At 39.3% G+C, this 24,905-nt stretch overlaps 1 protein-coding gene across 2 annotated transcripts in view; it reads right to left on the bottom strand.

Moving 5' to 3' along the window:
• LOC117816554 (FERM and PDZ domain-containing protein 1) overlaps positions 1 to 24,905 on the bottom strand; it is a 52,556-nt gene that overhangs the window by 5,788 nt on the left and 21,863 nt on the right. For both annotated transcript variants that reach the window (XM_034688878.1, XM_034688880.1), the window contains 13 exons: positions 23,976 to 24,098; positions 23,565 to 23,728; positions 18,056 to 18,158; positions 17,902 to 17,947; positions 14,969 to 15,073; positions 9,210 to 9,305; positions 8,785 to 8,910; positions 8,533 to 8,652; positions 6,436 to 6,572; positions 5,896 to 6,115; positions 5,587 to 5,769; positions 3,097 to 3,241; positions 1,673 to 2,983 (listed from right to left, as the gene is read on the bottom strand). In XM_034688878.1, the coding sequence (XP_034544769.1) occupies positions 1,673 to 2,983; positions 3,097 to 3,241; positions 5,587 to 5,769; positions 5,896 to 6,115; positions 6,436 to 6,572; positions 8,533 to 8,652; positions 8,785 to 8,910; positions 9,210 to 9,305; positions 14,969 to 15,073; positions 17,902 to 17,947; positions 18,056 to 18,158; positions 23,565 to 23,728; positions 23,976 to 24,094 (2,875 nt within the window). In that variant the 5' untranslated portion in view covers positions 24,095 to 24,098. The remainder of the gene's footprint in view (positions 1 to 1,672; positions 2,984 to 3,096; positions 3,242 to 5,586; positions 5,770 to 5,895; positions 6,116 to 6,435; positions 6,573 to 8,532; positions 8,653 to 8,784; positions 8,911 to 9,209; positions 9,306 to 14,968; positions 15,074 to 17,901; positions 17,948 to 18,055; positions 18,159 to 23,564; positions 23,729 to 23,975; positions 24,099 to 24,905) is intronic.

The following is a 24,905-nucleotide window of genomic DNA, read 5'->3' as shown; positions in this document are numbered from 1 at the left end:
TTAATCCATTAACATCAGATTCTGATTTATTCTGTCAGCTTGTCTGGAGATTGAAATTGTTAAAGAAATTAATGTGCTGTGGACACTATTAATGAGTTACACATTCATCGTTTCTGATGTGGTTTGATCACTGCAAGTGTCTAATTAACTTAAATAATACCTGCAACCAATCCACTCTCACTCAGAATTGTAACTTACTAAACATCTTAAACCTAGTGTTTGAGTCACTTTAGTGTCATGAGTTGCTTTTGTTTTGTATTTTCTTTGTTGTATTCTGTCTTTGATTTCTGTTTTTATTTTATAGAGTTATCCTTGTGTCTTCCCAGTGTTGTGTTTTAGTTATTCATGTACTATGTTTTATTTGTTACCTTTTTGTGTTCTTGTGTGTTTAGTATCCTGTCTGTTTACTCACTGTATGATTTCCTGTGGTCTTGTTGTTGAGATGGTTTTCAGTGTTTTACTTTGTAGCATATTCTTCCCGTGTGTTTTAAGTCTATTTGCTCTTCCTGTGTTTTCCCCTTTTTTGTGATTGTTTTCACCTGTGCCTCGTTACTTGTTACCCAGTGTGGGTATTTAGTCTCTGTGTTTACTCCCTTGACAAGTCTTACCTTGTGTTCTTATTACCAGTGGTTTTTGTTTGAAGTAAGTTTTGCTTCATCTCAGTTTTAGTTATTATTAAATCTATTTTATTACAGAATCTGCATTTTGGGTCCTGCACTGTGAAATGTATTCTGATTACATTATCGTTAGCTCGTTGTCAAAGCCAAGTCGGCTAACTTAAGCATTGAGCATCGTTTCCTGGGTGTATCCAGGACAGATGGCCAGATTGCACTGTTCTTGCTTACATTTTCTGTAAAAACGTTTGAACAATCTGAATGGTTTGTGGCACCTCTTTAATCATCCTGTCATTAGATCAGCCAGTGGTCTCATCAAGGTCTTACAATGAAAAAAAGCGATTCCGGATTAAAGCTAGAAGGAAGGATTTAAAAAACATTTATCTGCCAAGACTTTTAAGAAGTTATTCTTATATTTAGTATATATATATATAATTTATTTTAGGTCGTAATGTTATCATAAGGGGAGTCTAGAGGGTAAATCTCTTCTCATAGCAGAACTATTAACAACTAAAATACATCACAAATAAGGCCACATTAAAGATACTGTTGTTTTATAAAGGATTATATGGCCAAAAGGGAAGGGAATTGTAATATCCTGTACTTACAATGTATTTCACCTGACAGATTACTGGTAAAAAGTCAAGCAACACATGCAGAACTACTTCTTCATGTGTTCAAGTCACGTTAATGTACCTAAGAATTGAACATAAACACAGTATCAGAGTTTATGCCTTTAGTTACTTTCCACCCCTGGGTTAATAAACCTGTGGACTGTTAGTTGATGCTTTATCTTACCTGTCATTAGATCATGAAGCACTGAGCTCTTCTGGTTATTAAGTGTGAATTTTCAAAGTCTGTGATAACATCCAGCCACTCGGTTACAGTAGGTGTGGTCAGGGGTTTCTCGACTGCTTCCCTGGCAAATAACCATACCATGCTCTCTGAAGCAATGGTGTATCACTTACACACTTTCAACACTAGATGGCAGTAAATGCAGGATTCACATTGTGTACCATAGAAATGACAGTACAAGCATGTATTAAAAAAGAAATTACCTCGAGGTAAGGCCCCTGAGGAGGGGTCTTCAGGAGAAGTGAAGCGATCTCTGGCATCAAAGAACTCCTCATCAGAGCTGCTGTCCCCAAAGCCAGGAGGAGGATGAAGAATGGGGACAGACTCCAAGTCAACCGCTTTAGCTGGATCTTCTGCTTTTACCTCACCATCTTCTCCCTCATTCTGACTCAGGGGGCGGGGGAGACTGCGAGCACTGTCGGGGGTGATGTTGGAGCAGAGTTTGTAGTAGCAGCGGGCATCGCTCTGATCAAAGTTAAACACAAACTCCATGTTGGAGGATGGGGACATGGTTAGTGGATGTTCTTTGAAACAACCCTCTCCACTCACACTTCCACCTTCACCTTCTCTTCTTACAGATTCATTCAGTTCTTTCAACACCTTTATCCTCCTCCTCCTCAGCTCCTCCTCTTCATCTTCTTCCTCGCTGGCCTCTGGAGGACTTGGCAAGAAGTCCACAAGGCGGGAGAGCTCAGCGAAACACAGGGAGCTGTCACTGGAGCACACGTTATCTGAACATTTTTGGATATGTTGAAGGCTAGGGAGGGGGGAGACAGTCACGAGTAGTTGGGGATCAGCTCCGTCTCCTGACCTCCTGCATCCTCCTCCTCTGTCGGGAGGTGTGAGGTGGATGAGAGGATGAGAGTGAGCTGGTGGAGGTGCAAGAAGATAGGAATGAGCGTTCCCATGAGAGTAGTGATGTAACTGAAGGTGAGGGTGGAGATGGCCATGAATACTTGGATGGATAGCAGAAGAACAGGAAAGTAAGTCATCTTCCTCCAAAGCATCAAGGGAGTCGCTGGAGGGGCTGGTGAGGACACGAGAGTCAGAGTGACAAGAATCAGACGCTTCTGATACAGGAGGCTGCTCCTGTGCTGCTCTCACCTCCCCTTCACCTCCCGTTTTACCATCTTGTCCCATTTTTTTCTGCTGTTGCCCCAAATCATTAATCATCTCAATCTGTACTTGCCTTGTATCCCGTCCTCCCTCTGTCACCCCTTCGTGCTCTGTATCTTTCTTCCCTTCCACTCTGTTCATATCCAGCTGGAAAATTTCCTTCTCTGTGTCAGCATCCTTTTCTCCCTTTTCCTTTTTATCCCCCAGAGGTTTACCTCCTTTTTCACTGCCATCTTTGCTTTTCCTTTTGTCTTTGTCTTTCCTTTTTCTTCCGTCTGGATCTGATGAGGATCTCAGACGAGGGCAGGGTTTGTCATCCTGAGAAACATGAGCGAGGAGTGGGTCCATGTCCAAGTCTGAGGAGGTGTCTGAATCACTGCCACATCGGGATACATAACCTAAGAAGATACAACAAAATGAAAACAGTTCTTGCCAAGACCATGCTGTTATGTACTTATTATTTAAATGAGTACATTGTGCTTATGTGTACTGCATGTGTATTTTTATTGACCTTCCTCGGCAGACACTTTGTGCTTCCTTAAATCACCGATCCAGGGGAAGATGTTGAGGTTGGGGTCAACGAACACTCGACAGTAGCCAGCTATTAGGCAGGACATATCTTTGGCTGCCACTGACTCCAATAGCAAAGTGATGGGCTTTGCATGAGAGAGGAGAGAAAAATGTAAGAGACAGAACACAAAAAAAGAGAGTGGAATTTCAGCAGTGGAAAACACTTAGCACACAGTTCTCTTCCTGCATCACGCCATGATAATGATAAAGTTGTTGTACTTCTTTAAAAGAATGTTTTTGGATAAGATAAGATATACTTTATTGTATATTGGTGGAAATTATTTTGTTAAAGCAGTTTAAAGCACAGACAGGGGAACACAACAATGTTGTTACAAAGTTAAAAAAGATAATTAAAGGTAAAAATAATAATAATATAAAATAATAATATAAAATAAAATATGTACACTATACACTATGGACACTTCCGACTTGTGCATAGTTAATTATTATTTATGGGCATTTTCGCCTTAAATGGACAAGACAGCTGAAGAGGGACAGAAAATATGGGGAGTAGAGAGTCGGGGAGACATGCAGTAAATGGTCGAGGCTGGAATCGAACCTGAGACCTCTGCGACGAGGGCTATGGCCTCTGTATATGGGGTGTGTGCTTAGACCGCTAGGCCAACTGTCTAAGCGCTAGGCCAATCGTGCATAGTTAAGTTATTGCACAGCGAAAATTGCACCTGGTTAGTAAACACACATAAGTAAATCACCTAAAATACTTATATACTTATAATATAAATACTTAAAATACTGCTTCAATGGTAGGTCATGTCAAGATGATAATAGTATGATGCCATCAGCACTTATTCTACCATCACTGACAGCTAAAAACCTCACAAGAAAAAGTTTTGTCATATAAGATACTTTAATTTTTTTTACTTTGTCAATTATTTTGAGTGTAATGATGGCAAAGTATTTTTTTCTGTTTTATTCTTATTCATTAAAAGTGAAACCTTATCTTAAATTTGTATTCATTAAAAAACTTAAGTTCAAACAAATACTATGAGGGAGGTAGGGGCACTGAGTAAGTCATTATACTTTTTTAAAATCTGGTCCTCAAATTGTATGCCTGTATTGAAAGGATAGGACACTGGATAGTAGTAACAAATAATAATGCATTTTATTTATAGGCGACTTTTAAAACACGGATGGTAGAAAAAGTAAGTATCTGGTACAATAGAGTGGAGGTTGTCATGGGACAAAGGACCACAGGCTGGATTGGAATGAGCCACCCGCTTTGAGGACTACAGACTCTCTACATGGGACTGCAATTTTAAACCAAAGGATGTGTGTACATATTTAATAATAATAATAATAAATTTTATTTAAAGGCGCCTTTCCCGACACTCAAGGACACCGCACAGATATAAATATATACATACACGAATTTACATTAAAGGAAACAAAATCAGAGTCAAAAATGAAAACAATATAAACTAACAAGGGGTAAGAAAAAATAGAAACAATAACAAAATGACAGTGCAATTGGAGTCAGACGGAGTAAGCGGTTTTGAACAGATATGTTTTGAGTTGTGATTTGAAATGGGGGAAAGAATCTGTGTTTCTGAGTTGAGGTGGCAATGAGTTCCAGAGACGGGGAGCAGAGCGGCTGAATGCTCGGCTCCCCATAGTGGTGAGACGGGCAGAGGGGATGGACAGGTGTATGGAGGAAGAGGATCTGAGGGAGCGGGAGGGAGTGGGAACAAGGAGGAGGTCGGACAGATATGGGGGGGCGAGGTTGTGGATGGTCTTGAATGTCAACAGAAGGACTTTGAATTGAATACGGAACTGAACAGAGAGCCAGTGGAGCTGTTGGAGGACAGGAGTGATGTGGTGGATACGTATTTCTTTCTCTCTTAAGGTCTGACAGAGACTCAGATTCAGATTCAGACAAATTTATTTATCCGAAAGTGCAATCTGGTTTTACCCAGAACAAGGGATGTAAAAGTATTAAAAGCACATCACTGTGCAACCAATATGCTTTCAGCTCTGTATTGTAACTATGCAAAGTGTGCTGCTCATGACAGTCTTGCCTGTGGGATAGGACTGGATCTTATCCTGTCTTGATAAGGGGTCCTTGTTAATAATACAATAGAATACGGTCTAAACCTGCTCTGTTTGTAAAGTGTCTTGGGACAACATTTGTTGTGATTTGGCTCTATAGAAACAAAGATTGGTTGATTGATTGTATCCTCACTATCGTATAAAAAGTAATTCAAATTAATGTCTCAAACCCTCAGCATGCTATATACAGACAGTTTGCAATAACAAGGGCTGAAAAATGAATGCTAGCTGCAACACAACCCAATATAGCCTCTCTTTGAAGTGCTGATTTAGTTACTTCAAAGTGAAGCTATGATGTAATCAGGTTTACAGTATTTTGTCTTGTCTCTGTTTGTTTGGTTTGTGCTGTGTGCTCACTGCTCACCTTGATGTCCTGCAGGTAGATCTTGACCAGGCTGACCTTGTCGGACTCGGGCAGCAGCTCGATCCGTGTGATACTTGTAAACTCTGTGAGGTTGGACAGGATGCTCAGTTTGTGGTTCACTACCTGGCTCACTCCGTAGCGTGCTCCAACCAACAGGGTCACCATCGACTCCCTGTCCTGGAGCTGAAGAGTGGGGCAGGGGAGGGGTCATGAATCAGGTAGAGACAAAAAAGAGAGAAGTAATGAGAGTGAGAGGCAACCAACCAAGTCTGAATATAAAATGAATGAACGTAAAAAATAAGACACTACCATCATTGTGGCACTGAAGGATTTCCCTCCAAATGACTTGAGATCACTCAGCTCCTCCAAATAGTTCATGCGTGCCTGATTGACAGACAGGCCCTTTTGCTTGGGATCGTGCAGTGACTGGCTCTTCTTCATGTGGTAGCTGATGGCCTTCCTTAGATCTTTCTCTCGCATATTCCTCAGCAAGGTAGATGACACAAAGTTCTCGATGCCCCATGTCTTACTGGAGAAAAAACAAGAGTCACTGTTGTGAGCAGGACTACTATAGAGCTGAAACTGCACTTTGGATGTGTGAATGCACTGTGTTTTCCCCTGAGTCATCAAACTGAATCTTAATTTTAAAATGGATCTTTGATGCTATCCTAAAGGACTGAGTGCTACAGCTTTACACTCAAGTTACTAAACTATGTGAAGGGGAGCTGCAGCTTAAAAACACATGCCAATAAAATTCATCATTGACCCTCTTAAAAGGTAAGACCAGCAAGGAAACCCACTTTTCCCTGCAGTCAAACCCTGCGTTGAAAAAATGTGTTTGTGTCTCACGTGATAATCTTTAAGTTGGTCTTTGGTGAGTGTCCACAGCTTGCCAGTCTCTCCTGGATGTGAAGCGCAGCGAGTCGCAGGGCGGTGTTACACCTCATCTCTATTGCAAAGCGCTCCTGCAGCACATCATTCACACCCTGACAGACACAGTTATCAGTGAATCAGTACAGGTTAAAAGACAACACCTCATAAAATATATATAATTGTAGAGAGACTCCCAATGTTCACACATTTCTGGATTACTCATGTTCTCTTGTTCATTTTGATATTAAGCTGAACAAAGGTGTCCAAAATTGTTCAAATAACTTGGAATAGGAAGTTTATTTCTTTGCTTTATGATGGAGAGCTTAAATTTCATCAAATATCAGGGCTTTGTTCACTCATCCAACATGTTATTTTTATTGTTCTAGGTTCGTTGTGACAAAATCTTCATTCTTCGTTTAAATAAAACAACTTCAGTGTGAGAGGAAACTGCCATGGCTTTTGATGTTTGAAACAAACTGACCTCTCAATCTGCTGATTTACATCTCAAACAAACATCAACTGCAGCGGTAATATCTGTTTTTAGAGGTGGTACAAAACTGTTCTTAATTCATTTCAGATTCGCAGTCACCTCTCCTTTTGATGCTGCTGGTAAAGCTGCTTGATAGGGGAAACATATTTATCATGCATAAACTTTACTGACAATGCCACAGCTTTGCTGAGAGAGATGCTGCATTCAAATGAATTCAGGCAGACGGCACACCAGAAATCATATTAGTGGACTTAAGCGTGACAATGAAATTACCGGAGGCCTGCAGAGAGAATGGAATCTTTTTTTCGTCCTCCTTGATGAATTTTACAATCTGCTATGAAATAGCTCCCTCACACACACGCAGAAAAAGGACAACGTGAACCACAAGAAGACGGTAACTTTGGCTACCTGCCATTCTCATGGTCTGCTTGTCAGATTTTCCATTTCCATCTGGAAAAAGTTGATTAACTGCCTTAATCCATGTGAAAGGAGAGGCAAAATGACCCAAGTTTAGAGGGTTGGAAATAAGCAGCATTGAGAGTAATGTCTTACAAAGTAACACATTACTCTAACTTCACTACTATATGTGGTAACTTCTTGTGTATCTTGTTACTCTTCAAATTAAAAAAACACAGTTAAATTTGCAATATAAGGACTTGTTACTTATAACTTTACATCAAATAGCTAACAACTTCATAAGATTCAATGTCTGGCTTTGCGGCAGGGTCCCGCCTTGCTCAGCACAATAGCATCCTGGGAGAAATGCAATAAACACAATGATTGTTGTGAGCTTGTCTGGGAAATAACAGCATTATTTTGCCCTCTTTAAGGTAAAGGTCAAGAATATTCTGGTGAGTTATGGTCCATAGGAAGGAAAGCTTGTCCACCACCAAGACTAGAAAGGAAGCAGCTAACCAAACACCTCTACTTATAGCTGACAGAGAGCATTGCGCTGCAAACACTAGTGACCCAGGTGCAGCTCATGTTAGCTCAACAGACCATGTAGGAGTCCATAATCTGTATGCCGTCTGTACGGACTAAACAGAGTGACCGAAAGGTATGTTGCTGATAAAACGTTTCCCATGTGAACTCTCACACTGCCAGATGTAATTATGTTGTGTTTATGATGTGTACCTTATGAGTTTAGAAGCAAAAAGGGGGAATGCTTCAGATACTTTCCAAAGTAACTTGTTACCTTTATGATGAAGTAACCCAGCTAGTAACCCAGTTACATTTTGATAGTAGTAACCTAATTAAGAGCATCATTACAAACAGAGTGTGGACTAATGATTGATTCATCTCTATTGTTAAGTTTACCTAAATGTTTGAGGCCAAAATCTAGACTGGAAATAACAATTAAAAAATCAATTACCCAGCTGTGGTCACTGGTGAGTTTTCAGCTATATCAATTTGCATCATTAAATAGTTGTTCTGCCCCTAACAGTAATGCATAGAAAAGGGACTATATCTCAAGGATATCATGAAGAAACACGTGAAGGCCAACTATTTCAAAGTTTTTTGAAAGCTTAAAGAGTTAAATGTTGCAGCGTTGAGTGTATCTGTTTGTCAGCGTTCATCAACACCTGCAGGTAGAGGTACTCAAAGGCTGTTGGATCCTCCTGAAGCAGCGTCTTCAAGAATTTGGGCAGGAAACACACACGGAACAGACATCTGTAGTCATGGGCCTCTTTTTTCAGGACCACCTGAAAACATACACACATATGTTTGGCTTTAAAAACTGTCCTGCTGCATGAATTAAAGAGGGATAGATCTACACATTTCTTGAGTTATATAAAATACTTGTCATTAATATGTGTGTGTTTGTGTGTGTGTACCTGCTGTATCCTCTCCTCATCATGGAGCAGCAGCAGTTTGGTGATGCTGTGTTGCTGCTCCAGCACCAGGGAGAAGTATTCAATACGACTCAGAGAAAGCTTTTCCCTCAGTGTCATCACTATGTCCTGATGCACAAAGACATTTAGAGATATTATTTTACAACATCAAGGTACATAGCTGCTGAAGTGAAGTGAATGCAGCAACAGACTTCTGCTTCAGTTTTAATTTTTGACAAACAAACCAACATGTGAGTGTTCAGATAAAGGACCACAGAAAAACACCATAACATGGGAACATCACAAACAACACCATAAACGTACAAAATAAAACTCCTCTATGGTTGTTTAGTATTTGGGACATAGAAGGCATAGAGGTGGTTACAAATAGGAATAAATAACAACATGACTGTGTTATTGCATAATACCTTGACTGTGGTGTTAGGTTCAAATTTGAAGGCCTTGGTCTGCCCGTTCTCCAGATATACTTTCAGAACATTAGGCAGGAAGAGCAGTGAGTTGCCCTGTGAATCAAACAAGAGGTCAGGGGTCAGGGAGCATGTCGGATGAAGTGTAAGCATCGTAAAGCTGCTGCTTCAAGTGGATTAAATCAGCATGACAGTTAGATAACACACACAGACAATGATTGAAAGCAGAGTGTTTGTCTGTTGAGAACGCTCCAAAACTTTTTACAGAGGGGGGAGATGAAAATATGCTGTCCATATTAATATATAGTCAATGAAACAAAAACATATGATAATGTACTCAGTACCAAGATATAGAAAACCTACATACAGCTACATACAAACAGTTGAATAGTACATTTTAGGTCAAAGTAATTTTTAAGAGACTGATTTTTTAAATTAAATTTTAACCCTCCTGTTATGTTCAGGGTCGGGTTGACCCATTTCAAAGTAAAAAAATATATATAAAAAACATTGTTAAGTGTTTTTTCGGTATGAAACTTCTACTACTTCCCTTGATTAGCGTTATCAACATATAAAATAAAAATGGTTCCTTTCACATATTTGCAACCCCCCCTGCATGTTCATATTGCATAGATACTGTTCATGGGTCAATTTGACCCGGCAGTCAAAGTGGAGGCTAAAAGGAGCCAGAAGTGTCAAATACTAATTGTTTCTTTGCAACTGTGTGACATATTTCACCCCAATCACACACACACACACACACACACACACACACACACACACACACACACACACACACACACACACACACACACACACACACACACACACGCACGCACACGCGCATGCTCTCACTATCTTTTGACCTAAATTGTAAAGTGCGAGAATGTAGGTGTTGCTAAGCCTAATCCTTACCCCAATCACAACCCTAACCCTAATCCTAACCCCAATCATAACCCTAATCCTAACCCTAATCCTAACCCCAATCATAACCCTAATCCTTAACCCAATCATAACCCTAACCCTAATCCTAACCCCAATCATAACCCTAATCCTTACCCCAATCATAACCCTAACCCTAATCCTAACCCCAATCATAACCCTAATCCTTACCCCAATCATAACCCTAACCCTAATCCTAACCCCAATCATAACCCTAATCCTAATCCCAATCATAACCCAAATCCTTACCCCAATCATTACCCTAACCCTAACCCTAACCCTAATCCTAACCCTAACCTTAACCCTAATCATAACCCTAACCCTTATCCTAAGTGCTGTGTCATGATCAAGAGCTGCGGCACTCAGAGCCGATGCTTTTAGTGAATAAGAAGTTTTTCCTTCCGCTGCTTGTGCCTAGTGCTCTGGTTCTGGTTCTGTTTGTTTTTGCTTATGTTGGTTCTGTTTGCTTAATATTGGTTCTGGTTCTGTTTCGGTTTGCTTGATTTTGGTTCTAGCTCTATTTGCTTGACTTGGTTCTGGTTCTGTTAGCTTGACTTGGTTCTGGTTCTGTTTGCTTGAGTTGGTTCTGGTTCTGTTTGCTTGAGTTTGGTTCTAATTCTATTTGCTTACGTTGGTTCTGTTTGCTTAAGTTTGGTTCTAGTTCTGGTTCTGTTTGCTTGATTTTGGTTCTAGCTCTATTTACTTGAGTTGGTTCTGGTTCTGTTTGCTTGACTTGGTTCTGGTTCTGTTTGCTTGACTTGGTTCTGGTTCTTTTTGGTTGAGTTTAATTCTGGTTCTGTTTGCTTGAATTGGTTCTGGATCTGTTTGCTTGACTTTGTTCTGGTTCTGTTTGCTTGAGTTTGGTTCTGGTTCTGTTTGCTTGAGTTTGGTTCTGGTTCTGTTTGCTTGAGTTTGGTTCTGGTTCTGTTTGCATGAGTTTGGTTCTGGTTCTGTTTGCTTGAGTTCTGTTCTGGTTCTGTTAGCTTGACTTTGTTCTGGTTCTGTTAGCTTGAGTTTGGTTCTGGTTCTGTTTCTGTTTGCTTGAGTTTGGTTCTAGTTCTGTTTGCTTGACTTGGTTCTGGTTCTGTTAGCTTGAGTTAAGTTCTGGTTCTGTTTGCTTGAGTTCTGTTCTCGTTCTGTTTATTTGAGTTTGGTTCTGTTTCTGTTTGCATAAGTTGGTTCTGGATCTGTTTGCTTGAGTTTGGTTCTGTTTCTGTTAGCTTAAGTTGTTTCAGGTTCTGTTTGCTTGAGTTGGTTCTAGATCTGTTTGTTTGAGCTGGTTCTGGTTCTGTTAGCTTGAGTTTGGTTCTGGCTCTGTTTGCTTGAGTTGGTTCTAGCTCTATTTGCTGGACTTGGTTCTGGTTCTGTTAGCTTGACTTGGTTCTGGTTCTGTTAGCTTGAGTTAAGTTCTGGTTCTGTTTGCTTGAGTTTGGTTCTAATTCTATTTGCTTATGTTGGTTCTGTTTGCTTAAGTTTGGTTCTGGTTCTGGTTCTGTTTGCTTGATTTTGGTTCTAGCTCTATTTGCTTGAGTTGGTTCTGGTTCTGTTTGCTTGACTTGGTTCTGGATCTGTTTGCTTGACTTGGTTCTGGTTCTTTTTGGTTGAGTTTAATTCTGGTTCTGTTTGTTTGAGTTGGTTCTGGATCTGTTTGCTTGACTTTGTTCTGGTTCTGTTTGCTTGAGTTTGGTTCTGGTTCTGTTTGCTTGACTTGGTTTTGGTTCTGTTAGCTTGAGTTAAGTTCTGGTTCTGTTTACTTGAGTTTGGTTCTGGTTCTGTTTGCTTGAGTTGGTTATAGTTCTGTTTGCTTGAGTTCTGGTTCTGGTTCTGTTTGCATTAGTTGGTTCTGGTTCAGTTTGCTTGAGTTTTGTTCTGGTTCTGTTTGCTTGAGTTCTGTTCTGGTTCTGTTAGCTTGACTTGGTTCTGGTTCTGTTAGCTTGACTTGGTTCTGGTTCTGTTAGCTTGAGTTTGGTTCTGGTTCTGTTTCTGTTTGCTTGAGTTTGGTTCTGGTTCTGTTTGCTTGACTTGGTTCTGGTTCTGTTAGCTTGAGTTAAGTTCTGGTTCTGTTTGCTTGAGTTCTGTTCTGGTTCTGTTTATTTGAGTTTGGTGCTGTTTCTGTTTGCATAAGTTGGTTCTTGATCTGTTTGCTTGAGTTTGGTTCTGTTTCTGTTAGCTTAAGTTGGTTCAGGTTCTGTTTGCTTGAGTTGGTTCTAGATCTGTTTGTTTGAGCTGGTTCTGGTTCTGTTTGGTTGAGTTTGGTTCTGGTTCTGTTAGCTTGAGTTTGGTTCTGGCTCTGTTTGCTTGAGTTGGTTCTAGATCTGTTTGTTTGAGTTGGTTCTGATTCTGTTTGCTTGACTTGGTTCTGCTTCTGTTAGCTTGAGTTAAGTTCTGGTTCTGTTTGCTTGAGATTGGTTCTGGTTCTGTTAGCTTGAGTTTGGTTCTGGTTCTGTTTGCTTGAGTTGGTTCTAGATCTGTTTGTTTGAGTTGGTTCTGGCTCTGTTTGGTTGAGTTTGGTTCTGGTTCTGTTTGCTAGAGTTTGGCTCTGATTCTGTTTGGTGGCATTAATTATTCAGTCTGGTGTCACTGAGTCATTGCAGAAGAAGAGAGATTATGATATTAGAGAGAGATTTTAAACATCTAAAAACCTTTCTGTTTGTCTCGTATTAATGAGAGGAATGTCACAGTCTGCTCCTCTCTCCATACGGATTTGATGTTTCTGTCTGCAGTAATTTTTCATTGCTTCAGTGTCTAGTCACATGCCTAATGTATGCCATGATTTATTTATCAAGTCTGTTTCCATTGCACTTTCGACGAGATGGAAGTGTTGGCGAATAAATTAAAACAGAATCTGAAAAACATGAAGTTTTTTTGCAGTTTTTCTTATGCACCATTTGAAACAGGCTGCTTGAAATGCACATTTAAAGGACGTTGTAATTTTAGGAATTATCTTAAAACATCTAATAAACATTACCTGGAAACAAAGTATTTCTGTAATCTTAAATTAATAGAAATCTAAACAGCTGCACATTTTACAACAAACTTAGACAAGGAAAAAGAGAGAGCTCAGTCTCGTCTCATTTAAAGCTCGGCCCATCATATTTCATGGTCTATTTCTGTCTGCACATCTGCTTCACCGTGTTGAGTCATCTTCTCTAACATTACCCCACCTATTTTTTCATCATTTTAGAGAGGGTTGTTCTGTATTGACAAAGATCTAATACAGAACTGATGTCAATATGCTCTGAAGTTCATAGGAAGAGCTCCATTACTTTTGTTTTTCTCCCGTTTAACAATGCCTAAAAGAGCCCCCACTCCACCCCCACTCAATCTCTCCCCTATCTACCTCCATCTCTATCTCCCTCCTTGATCTTATGCTTATTGACCTGTAATCACAGACATTAAGACTAGAAGATGAGGGAGACATCGATCCTTGTTTTCTCTGTGATCAGTAATGGACACTTCAGCCTCTGTGGTTTCCTCATGCAGCTAATTTCACATCCGCTGGCAGGATGGGAACCAACCAGAGCCAAGCTTATGAGAGGAAAACTGCATACTGCATGGAATCATACTGAGCAATTAGAACGCATCATTCTACAGCATGCACAGGAATTCTGACAACCTTATATGCACCCAAAGAAAATGAAATACTGCTTCTTTATTGAATTGACATTGTACTTGCAGACGTTTCATCTTATGGAGTACAACCACAAAAAGTTGCAAACCAACGAATACAACCAAACTAAAAAATGAGTCACTCTGACTTGCTATTTATTGTGGAACCAAGAAGATACCTGTATGAACTGGAGTGTACAGATGAAGAAGAGACTCTATGGATTGAAGGAGAGAGGGGAGACACTTCTGTGCCCACTACAAAGCAGCAGGGACCCCAAGTTACCTGGTGGTTTAGGCGTGTAAACTGTGAGCTCACAAATTCACAGAGCTACTACTTTCACGAGTGAGACTTGGTAATATGAGGCCTCAGGGTCTCTCTGAATTAGAGGATACCAGCGTCTCACATACGGCTGCAGTCTCAATCACTCACCATCCAGAGTTACCTGCCGTACTGAGTGCAGCTGTGTTACTTACTTGCTTCAATTTATAAAAGTTAAGTCGGATAACAAGAAATGCTGAACGGATGTGCATTTTGGTTCTTTTTGTTACCTAATGTCACAACCCCTGGTCTAGCGAATATATTCACCTTATCATAAATTCACTGTGTTAGCTGTTGTCTGAGAATGAAAATCATTACTGTGTCAACCTGATAACATTCAGCATTGCTGCTCAAAATTATGTCAGACTGAGATGCAAGTATAAAAATTCACAATATATGAGTGTGCTGGGCAAAAGTCAAGTTGACTCGTGCATCACAGACCTATACAGCTTATCAGTGCACAGCAGTCAGAAGAAGAACATGCGTTTGTCTGCAAATAGTGCTTAAACAAAGTGGCTCCCTGAAGGCAAAGTAATGCGCCGAACATTTTTCGAAATAGAGCACACCCATACACCAGATTTATTGTTTTGGTTGGGCTTTCTTAATAAAAGCTAAATTCAATCCTAAATAAATATAGAACTAACTTTTTAAATGTAATCCTGTAAGCATGTGCCTCCAGCCTATACAGTTACCTTTACATTGCTTCCATACCTGGTTACTAACAATGGTTTACAGTTATTACTGAAAGTGATGAACATTGACTCAGAAAACTCTGCCAAATATTTAGGATGAGCCACCAATGAAAAGGAGGAATGCAATTTAGGGCTAACTTGTACATTACAAGCATTAAAGGTGCAGAATAACTCCATACGTGTTCTCTATAACTCACCTGAGAGTGTCCATTGACTTCCACTTCCTCTGCAAAGTGAACTTTCACTGGGTTGGACCTGAGCTTGGCCCTCTTCTCTGGTGTGATGAATGATGACTTTGGTCCCTGAGAGAAACACAAACCAATAAATAAGGTTGTCAAAATACTTTTATACAATTTAATCAGCAATGCAGCTGTGTTTGTGGAGAATCAAAGTGAAGCATGAGGGGAAGAAAATGATACACAGCCTGCAGGAAGCATTTCATCAAAGCTTACTCTTAGAAAGTTGACTGGGTTTCTTTGTGTTCGATGGAGAGTTGCAGTCAGAATCAATTCTATGACAGAGGTGGTAACACTTTGTATTAACTACACACTTTTAAGCATTAATTAAGCATTAATTGATACTTAACTCATCATCTGTAAAGCATTGTTCATACATTAATACTCATTTATATATCATGTACAAACACAGTTATAAATGTTTTATTATTTATGAATATGACTCTCTATAATGTGTTAACTAACTCTTTGTAGATACTTTATAAATAATGGATTCACCAATTACAAATGAGCTATTATGGTAATTGTAAACCATAAAAAGTCCTCACTTTAGATCAGCTCACAAAACCATGAACAAGCAGCTTATAAGTCCTTTGTGACTACCTTAATTAATCATAATTTGCTATGTAATAAGGTGTTCACTAACCTTTACTAAATGTTAGAATCATAACCTGTAAATGTGTTTATGGTTTATAATTACCATAATAGCTCATTTGTAATTGGTGAATCCATAATTTATAAAGTATGAACAAAGAGTTAGTTAACACATTATAGAGAGTCATATTCATGAATAATAAAACATTTATAATTGTGTTTGTACATGATATATAAATGAATATTAATGTATGAACAATGCTTTACAGATGATGAGTTAAGTATTAATTGATGCTTAATTAATGCTTAACTAATGCTTAAAAGTGTGTAGTTAATATAAAGTGTTACCACAGAGGTTTCTTTAATTTAAGACCCATTGAGATGAGAGATCTTTTTCCCAGGGAGACATCACCAACAATGGCAGCAGAACAACGTTTCAACAACAGAAACAATCAGACTCAAACATTTGCATACAGAAATACTGCAAAGAAATTTGAACGAACTGCTTTATTCAAACAAGAAGGTAACTTTATCAACCATACAGTTTTTGTTATATAATAAGAGTAAGCTTTGTTTATGAAGTTTGTCAGATAATGATGTGGATACTGGATTCTTAATCAAAATGAGAGTAGTTTATAACTTGTCTAAATGAAGTTAAGAGTAAGTTCAAGCAAGAAGACTGTTTCATAATTCATTCATTCATTCTTAAATCATCATTCATTCACATCAATCCCTCTCTCTATCGCTGGCCCTTTCTTCCTCTTCCTGTTCTGGTGATCAGCTCAATCTGTGCTACACAACCAGATTTAGCCTCAACCTCTATTGACCAATCACCCTGCTGCCAAAACTTAAGTCTGTTCTCCTCTGTTCCGCTTTCAATCCTCAGTCGTTTTCCGGGTGTTTGTCACTTCGAAAGCTGCAGCTTTCCTCCAACGCAGTCACCTCCGGCTCATCTCATCAGTGTCCAGCTGCAGCTCCTCAGCTCATCCTGCATCCTTCATCCGCCACCACAAACCCCCAGCGTCTAGACTCAATAGAAAGCATCCTGTCCTGCTCTGCCTCATTACCCCTTAGAGTAGATGAGGACAACACGATGGAGTCTAATCACCATTACACATCTCTCTTATTTTTTAAATTTGTTCACATATATTTTTCCAAAACTTGTACGATAAATAACTGAAGTCTCTCCCGACTGGATAAGAATTAGACATGTTCTTACTGTATACACTTTGGTCCATTCACTTAAAAAGTGCATTGATGGTAATCTTAGTAATCTTTTACACTTCAGGTCAACATGAATATTGAAATAAATGCAGTTCAATCAAGTGATTCATATGAAGAGGATATCCATTGTGTATTAATATTAATGTAATGCACTGTAGCTCATAAACAAAGATAAGTACAGTGTTGCATTTATTACTGCAGAAGCAGTTAATGCATACAAAATACTTAAAGAAACAATCCTCCCTCTACTTCACTTTATGATTTTTTTGAAAGTATGTATTACTAACCCTTGCTTTCATTCAGAACTCATGCTGATATTTTTCACCCACCAACAAACCTACGGGGGAACTATTTTCTGAGAAAAGGTAATAATTCCTTAAATGCTCCGTAATGATTTTTGGAGGAGCAGTAGGTCATGAATCAAACTGAAAGGTGCCTCCATCAGCAGAGCCGATGATGAGAATCACAGAGGAGCCATTTATTTACCGATCTTCTCCACCTAAGTGCAAACACATCCGCCACCCTTACAGATTTAAGTCCACAACCCCTCAGCACACACAAGCAGTACACACACACAAACACACATACAGTAGACTGAGTGATCAAGTGTGCCTCTTTTGGTGGGGGTTGTGTCAGAGGGTGTAACATCTTGTGGCTGTTAACACTGATATAGTGGTGAGACCTTGACGAGAGGCTTGTTAGCAATGAAGCTCAGCCCTAGGCTTCATCGACATACTGATTAATGGCTTTGTTGACAACAGCTTTAAAATCCCTTGTGTACAGAGACACTTGATCCATTATTCCCCATCATGAATACACATGTCTGTGTATGTGTTTGATTTTAAAAAGGTAACAAGAAATGCTAATTTCAAATGCAGCTGGAGCAAATGTCCAACAGTTTAACTTTTACATGAATGTGTGTGTGTGTGTGTGTGTGTGTGTGTGTGTGTGTGTGTGTGTGTGTGTGCGTGCGTGCATGCGTGCATGCGTGCGTGTGTGCGTGCGTGCGTGCATGCGTGCGTGCGTGCATGCGCGTGTGTGTGTGTGTGCAGTGTGTGCACTTGCAGCAGACTTACCAGCATTGTTCTGAGGACGGTCATTGTCAACGAATCTTGACACTCCCTGAAAAAAAAATTAAGAATGCTCATTTTAAATGCTGTTCAAGGTGTTGTTAATACTATATATGCTTGAAATATGTGTGTGTATGTGTGTGCAGCTGTCAGAGCAGACCTGATTATTTCAGCAGCTTGCTCAGGGGTCAGGTCATCGGCAGCGACGTTATTGATCTTCACTAGCTGGTCGCCAGGGACGAGCCGACCATCTGCAGGACCACCTGGTTACACAAAATGTCCTTGTGTCGTCATGCCTGAGGGTGTTTTCATTTGCCTACATTCATGCTGTAACCCACTGGACCGACAGGCAGCAGCTTTTATTCCGATGATGTCCTTTCATCTCACAACTTTGCATCATTTTTAGTCAGACAATCCAAACCAAACAACCACAGAAAGAGCTGCAATCTAATAGCTGTGCACTTATTATTTGCTGTATATTTATATACCTTATTTGTGGTCCTCAAATATTTTCAGTGTTTTACACTTTTCCTTAAAGTTGGCATTTTCTCAGAATGTCAGCAAAGTTGTCTTTTCTCTCATCATTTGCTTCAGGGATGTATTGCAGTGTGCTTTATCACTTCATAAGGGAAAACAGATTGAAGAAGTGTGCAGATGGAGATGATTTCCTCCAACTACATTGATAGTACTGTCTGCTATTGTGTACAAATTAAAGGTAGGTTCTGCACAAACTACCTCAAACACCTTACTGTATATTGTCTGACCACTTTGATATTATCGGAATATTGAGTTAAGATATATTTTCCAGTATGGTTGATGCTGTATTTTGAAAGCAAAACATTTTGCATTACTAATATCAGCTGTATTTATTATGTTTCAATAACATAGAGTGTTAATATGCCACAGCCTGGGTAACACTCCAGACAAATATATCTAGACATGGCATGGGGCATAGTTTGATGTTTTATTTAATGTGTATGTAACATTTGACACATCTGGACCCAATACAATAAATGGGAGAAATTCTGCTAAGTATTTTTCTTGTTATAAAGCATATAAATGAATCTCCACATTTGATCTGACTATGATCCAGATTTTTGCAAGAATTGAAAAAAATCTCTTCAGACTATTGTGGTTTTGGCGCAGCAACAGAGGGGGCATTTTACTTAAAACATGGTTTCCCTATATAATTCTAATAACGTGAGTAAATTAACTTCAGTGCAACTGTTTTTTAATTTTTTTTTATTTTGAACAAGGACGGTTCTTGATTATTTCACTAGCGGAGTGAAGGTGAGTTCAACAATATTTCAGTTACGGAAAGGGAACTCATCTGTAAATCATTTTCATGTGCTGATGTATTAAAATGTCTTCACAGAACCTTATTCTTTTATTACTGTTTAGTCTTTAATTATTGCCTAAGTCGTTTATTATTGTTTTAGTCATTATGATTTTACCTATTGTTGTTATTTTTGTCAGTCTGTTCATCCGTGAAGCACTTGGTGCTGCATGCATGTATGTATGAAAAGTGTTATATACATAATGGCTTACACCAGCTCTGTATTTCATACAAACTTGATTAAACAAGTCAAACTGTGACTTCATTTTTAAGAATTTTCCCTGGCTATAGGTTGTCACTGTACTTTAGTGTACCAATCAAAAAGGCTTCCCTGTCCTTGGCCTGAGCTTTTGTAAACCTCACATGAATCAATACAGATATGAGCACAAAAATACAGATGTTGTACTGAAAACTTCTAGTATAAAAGCTAGGGTTGGTAACCACACAAAACTAGAATGATTTTGAATGTAGCATTTCCTCAGAACCCCTCCCGCCCTCGGAGCTCCTCCAAAACGACGCCCCCGCTCACATGCACAAGCGCCGCTGATTCGCGACCATATGAACGTGACTGATTCAAAACCGGTCCTCAGCACATCGTTTGTGTTTTGCACTACATCAACTTATGTCTCACTCAGCAGTAAGAAAACACCAAATCATTATCATACTGAAAGTTAAAAACACAAACAAACATGAAATGTATGCGCAGGAGGCGGGCAGAACGGCAGGGCAGAATTTGATTGGTTTCATAAATTGTATCCTAACGTCAGGGATTGGTTGGTGTTTCCCAGGTTTACTCTTTAACTTTTACAGGCTGTAGATAGCAGCTTTTTTCCGCTCTATTTTTTTTTCAAACTCTTTTTATTAAGTTCTGAAAAATTTTCTACTCTTTTTTAAGAACACATTATGTATTGAGTGCGATCGGGACATAAAGATCATTTTAACCAGTATAACAAAAAGTGTATCTAAATGTGACTACCAACCCCAGCTTTAATACTAGTTTCTGGTGCACAAATACATTTATCCCACAGCTGCCTCTGAAAATAACTCCCTGCCATTGACAAACTATTATCAACAGCATCCATGTCATAGTTTTATTGCACAACATCACATAACTACTGAATTTCAAGTTATCCAATAGTGGTACATGTTATTTCTTGCTGAAGCATCCAACAAAGACAGATGCAGGTGACACTGTTGGCTCTTAAAATGCTTTTAAAACAAAGGACTCATATTTCACTGTCAAGATGCTGCAGCACATGCTGCAGAGACAGAGAAAGAAAAACTGAGCCAAGACTCAGTGGAGCCACTGGGGACACAAGCAAGAGTGTGTTTGATCTTGTCTGTGTGTGTGTGAGAGAGAGTGAGAGAGAGTCTGTGTTTTTGTCTATGTGTGTATTGGGGACAAGCAGAATCAGATAGTGAAAGAGCAGACTTGAGAAAGGAGAAAGAGAGGTATCCTGACCCCAGACCTCAGGGGGATTCAAATCCTTGGGGCTCTGCAGCTCAGAATCAAACTGAGACACTTCAGTATATGGATATAAGCAGAATATAACACACACGTATTAAGATTATTTATCTACTTTAAATTAAAGTATGACGTCAGTTATGAAATTAGGGAATTCAAATATGCAGCAGTGATTGTTTTTATTTTGCTTCTTGTGAGGAACTCAGTCTTCCTGTCACATACTCTGTAAGAATATAAAGGTATCACTGACTGATTTTACTCAAACTGATCTGTAAACTAGGGATTACCCTTGTGTTGTGTTGCCAATTGACCTTTGATTTTCCATGCTACACTTATTTTTCACCTGTGTTCAAACAAGAAACAATGAACTTATGAGTCAGGACAAACATCCAGCTGCTCTATAGTTAAAAAGATAGAATCAAAATAAAAGAGGAGTGGTGTACATTTAACGCATGAGGAAACACTATCAGCAAAAGCAGCCATTTGGTTCACAACTGTTCTAGTAATGTTTGAAAGATTAACTATGCATACAGTTATGCAGCAGCTCTAAACTGTGTGATTAAATGAAAATTATGAAGGCTACAACAGGATTAAATGAAGAGCTACTGTATGGGATGATAATTAGTTCTATTTTAGGAAAGATATTGAGGGACTGTGAGACTGCAGCTCTGCTTTAGATGTAAGATTTTGAAAAGTCCTTAAAAATCATGCAGCAAAAGTAACCATTAAGTGCTGTAAGTCTTTCTGCAATTAATGCTTTAAAATGCAAAATAAGCACCACTATCTGAGTGTAAAATGCATATTCAGCATAATAAAGCATTCTAATTATCATCATGCCCTGTGGCTAGTTGTGTGATAATATCCAGTTGAGGTGATATGTTCACTTACAGTTACGGACACATAACTCTGTCCTTAAAAATGACCTTTGTTATGGATTTGTCCGTTCTAGTAAAGATTCTCAAACACACCTACAGCTGTATTAGCACCCTATCTGCTTTGCTGAGGGCCGCAGCACCCTAATCCCAATCCACCTATTATATATCATATCAAATTGAGTTTTTTAGGCATTTGAATGGAAGAAGTACATGCTTCAGTAAAATGTCCAGGAGAAGGTTCTGTCTGAGAGCCTAAATACAAGGAAAAAAGTTTATTTTTATAAAGTCTGTTTGACTCATTAAGTTACCGACAATAATTCTCCCACTGTCCCACTGAAACACGACATGCACACACATCAATGCCATGGCAAAGTTTCTTTGCCATCTCAACTTTTTGTTTGCAGTATGAGCAAAAAGTATCAGCTCCCTTTGAGTTTTCAGCTTTCAGGGATTGCCTAGTACAATGGCCAGGGGCCTGTAGTGTTTTGGTGTAGTTCCACAATTACATTTGCAGAAAAGACTTGCTCTATGCAAAACAAGAAGAACAGGAAAAATAGAAAAACAAGCTGCTCCTGAAAGAACTGAAAGTAGTTCATTTTAACACCCTTTCAGTTTGTCTCTAGTGACACACCAATGCTGTACAGCAGAGTTCTCCAAAGAATCTTACATTTAACCAATGAAACACACTATGGCTAAGAAGGAGAAAGGGGTAAGAAAATGTGGTTGACCTGAAATTTAAAGTGCAGGTGGGCACAGTCAAAAATCAAAAAATGGAACTCTGTTAACTGCTGTTAAATTCAGTTTTCTTTAACATTGTTATTTTTGTGTTACCTGACTTCACTGCAGAAAAGCAGCACTGTGGCAGTAAACAGAATCTACACTGAGGTGGAGAGTATCCTATATGTTGATAGCAAACGATTTGGCTCTAAGAGCCAGCTCTCGTTAGCCAAACATGAACATGTACTATGAACATCCGTTTGGGAGCCGAAACAGCCGTTTTCTGTTGAGCCATATGATCTGGATTATTAATAAGAGCTGTAATTCTCATCACTCAAGCATCTACTCTGAGGTTGTATTCCAGAGAAAGAAGAAGGATACAAACCCTGCTCTTACATTGTAAAATGGATCGCAAACAACTTGAGCAAAGGCATACGACCTTTGTTAAAGGTTTCAATAATCATTTTTCAAATGAATGTTCATGTTAAAAGTTAATCTAAAAAGAAAAGCCAATAATAAATGATTAATGGGTTGACAGACATGTGCTCAGCTCTGCTCTTCTGCTAATTGAAATTCTTTTGTATTCAGCTAAATGATGTGTTAGCAGTACAGATACTGTGAAAAAACACAGAGACAAAGACAGAGAAGCTGTACTGCTAGCATGCAGACTATAGTAGCTGTCACTTTATCAAACATCATATTATAATCCCAACAGTGAACAATGTTATGGCACTCAACCATTTTTCCTTATACTATGCAGGCCTTTTATTGCCCTAACTCTCCAGTCAGTGGGGCAGGTCATGCCAAGGCTGCTGCCACAGGGATTCACAGCCTCTGAAGTCAAACGTAGCAACTGTGCTTGTTTTGCAGAACACAAAGACAGAGCAGACCAAAACACTGCAGACCTTGGCAATGAAAGGTGGCACATTGTCCACCATCACCACAGGACGGTGTTGTGGAAACTGAGAGGTAGAAAGCAGACGTAGCTAGGCTGAGCTAAACATGCTGTGTCAGCAATGAAAATAAACTCCCTCCTGCAAGTAGGTTACATATCTGCTTATAGAAGAACCATGTATTTACACATCTAGACTCTCACATGGTATCAGCCCACTTTGATTCAATGTTCAATGATCAGTTTTATAATTCTCTCATCAGAAGAGACACTCAAATGAAAGAGGGGCTGAAACTAAATCTATTGCTTATTTTAATTGCATCAGCTTTTGTAATAATGCTCTGCTTTACCCTCTTCTGTTTTCATTGCATACATCCTTTGTACCTGGAGTGACCTCCTGCACCAAGATGGGGATCTGGGAGGAGAGAACGAGGCCATGGGAGTTGAGGCTTGGGTCCCGTGAAATCTGAACATTAAAGCGGAAGGGGTAATTCCTCTGATCGGAGCCACTGGACTCTGCTGACTTCCCTTCCACTGCAGCCCGATCTCTGCAGAAGAGCGGGTGGACATAGAAATTTTAAAAAAGCCCTATTTTGTACAACAACATATCGGTGTATGTCATAAACGGAGGAGAGGAAGTCTAAAGAAATGTAACACTAACAAAATATTGCACAATCATTTGTTGGGAAAAAAAGCTATAGCTGTGGGTCTGTAATGCAAACTTTAGAATGTCCTGGTCAGCCATAACAGGCAATCAAAGTAATGCATTTGAATAAGACAGATGCAGAAGTGTACCTGGTCAGGGAGTGAGACCTGCTGCCCAAATCTCTGGACCGTCTCAGCCATCGTCCAACCACCTGTTCTACCCGGCTGGTCCTACGGGACGGGGAGCGGCTCCTGTCCTGCACCTCCATTTACCTGCAGGAGGCAAAGGTTAAAGGTGTCATTCAAACAGTTAATTCAATTGCTCTGTGTTTTCCTAGTAATGTAATTGATTTCAGTTTTTCCATGTTAATGATGAAATGTTCATGCACACCAAAGTTAAGTGCTTGGACCAGTTTTATTCAATGCATATACAATTCCTCCCATGATTTTGTCAGGAAGCACTACTTTCATATTCACTGTTGTGCAGATGACAATACTTATCCATGGGGCAAGATGTCTTAAAAAAATACAGACATGGATGCAACATGGGATGGCAATGTTCAATATTGCAATATTAAGTGTGAAAAACGAACAATCATTACACAGTGCACATTACCTTTAACTTTCATTTTGTGTCTCTCTGCTGTTCTCCATTTTTAACACAAAACCTGTGTCTGCCTTATGTTTCTCCTGAGTCCTAAAAAATAAATCCCATTTTTTTCTTTCTCCACTAAATTGACACTTATTTTTCTACAGGTAGCTGACAGCTAGTTTGAGCTTCATCCAGCTCCAACGAAATGTTGTGAAAGTATGACTACTATATCCAGGCCTGCATCCAACAGGTAATATACTGAGAGAGGAAGCATTTTTTGTATATGCAAGACCATTTTTGTCATCAAAACTGATGAAAATAGACTATTACAATGAGTATATTGCTAACAGTTATACCCAGATCATGAAGAATTTGTGATTAACTGCACAGCGCAATCAGGCGCAGATTTTCCAATGATATTAGCCATTAAGCTAGCCTCTAAACACTGATTGAAACCTTGCAATTATATTCAATCAGGATTTGCCCTT

This window comes from Notolabrus celidotus, chromosome 7 (genome assembly GCF_009762535.1).
Source record: "Notolabrus celidotus isolate fNotCel1 chromosome 7, fNotCel1.pri, whole genome shotgun sequence".
NCBI lineage: Eukaryota > Metazoa > Chordata > Actinopteri > Labriformes > Labridae > Notolabrus > Notolabrus celidotus.
This window is presented reverse-complemented; position numbering and strand designations above follow the sequence as displayed.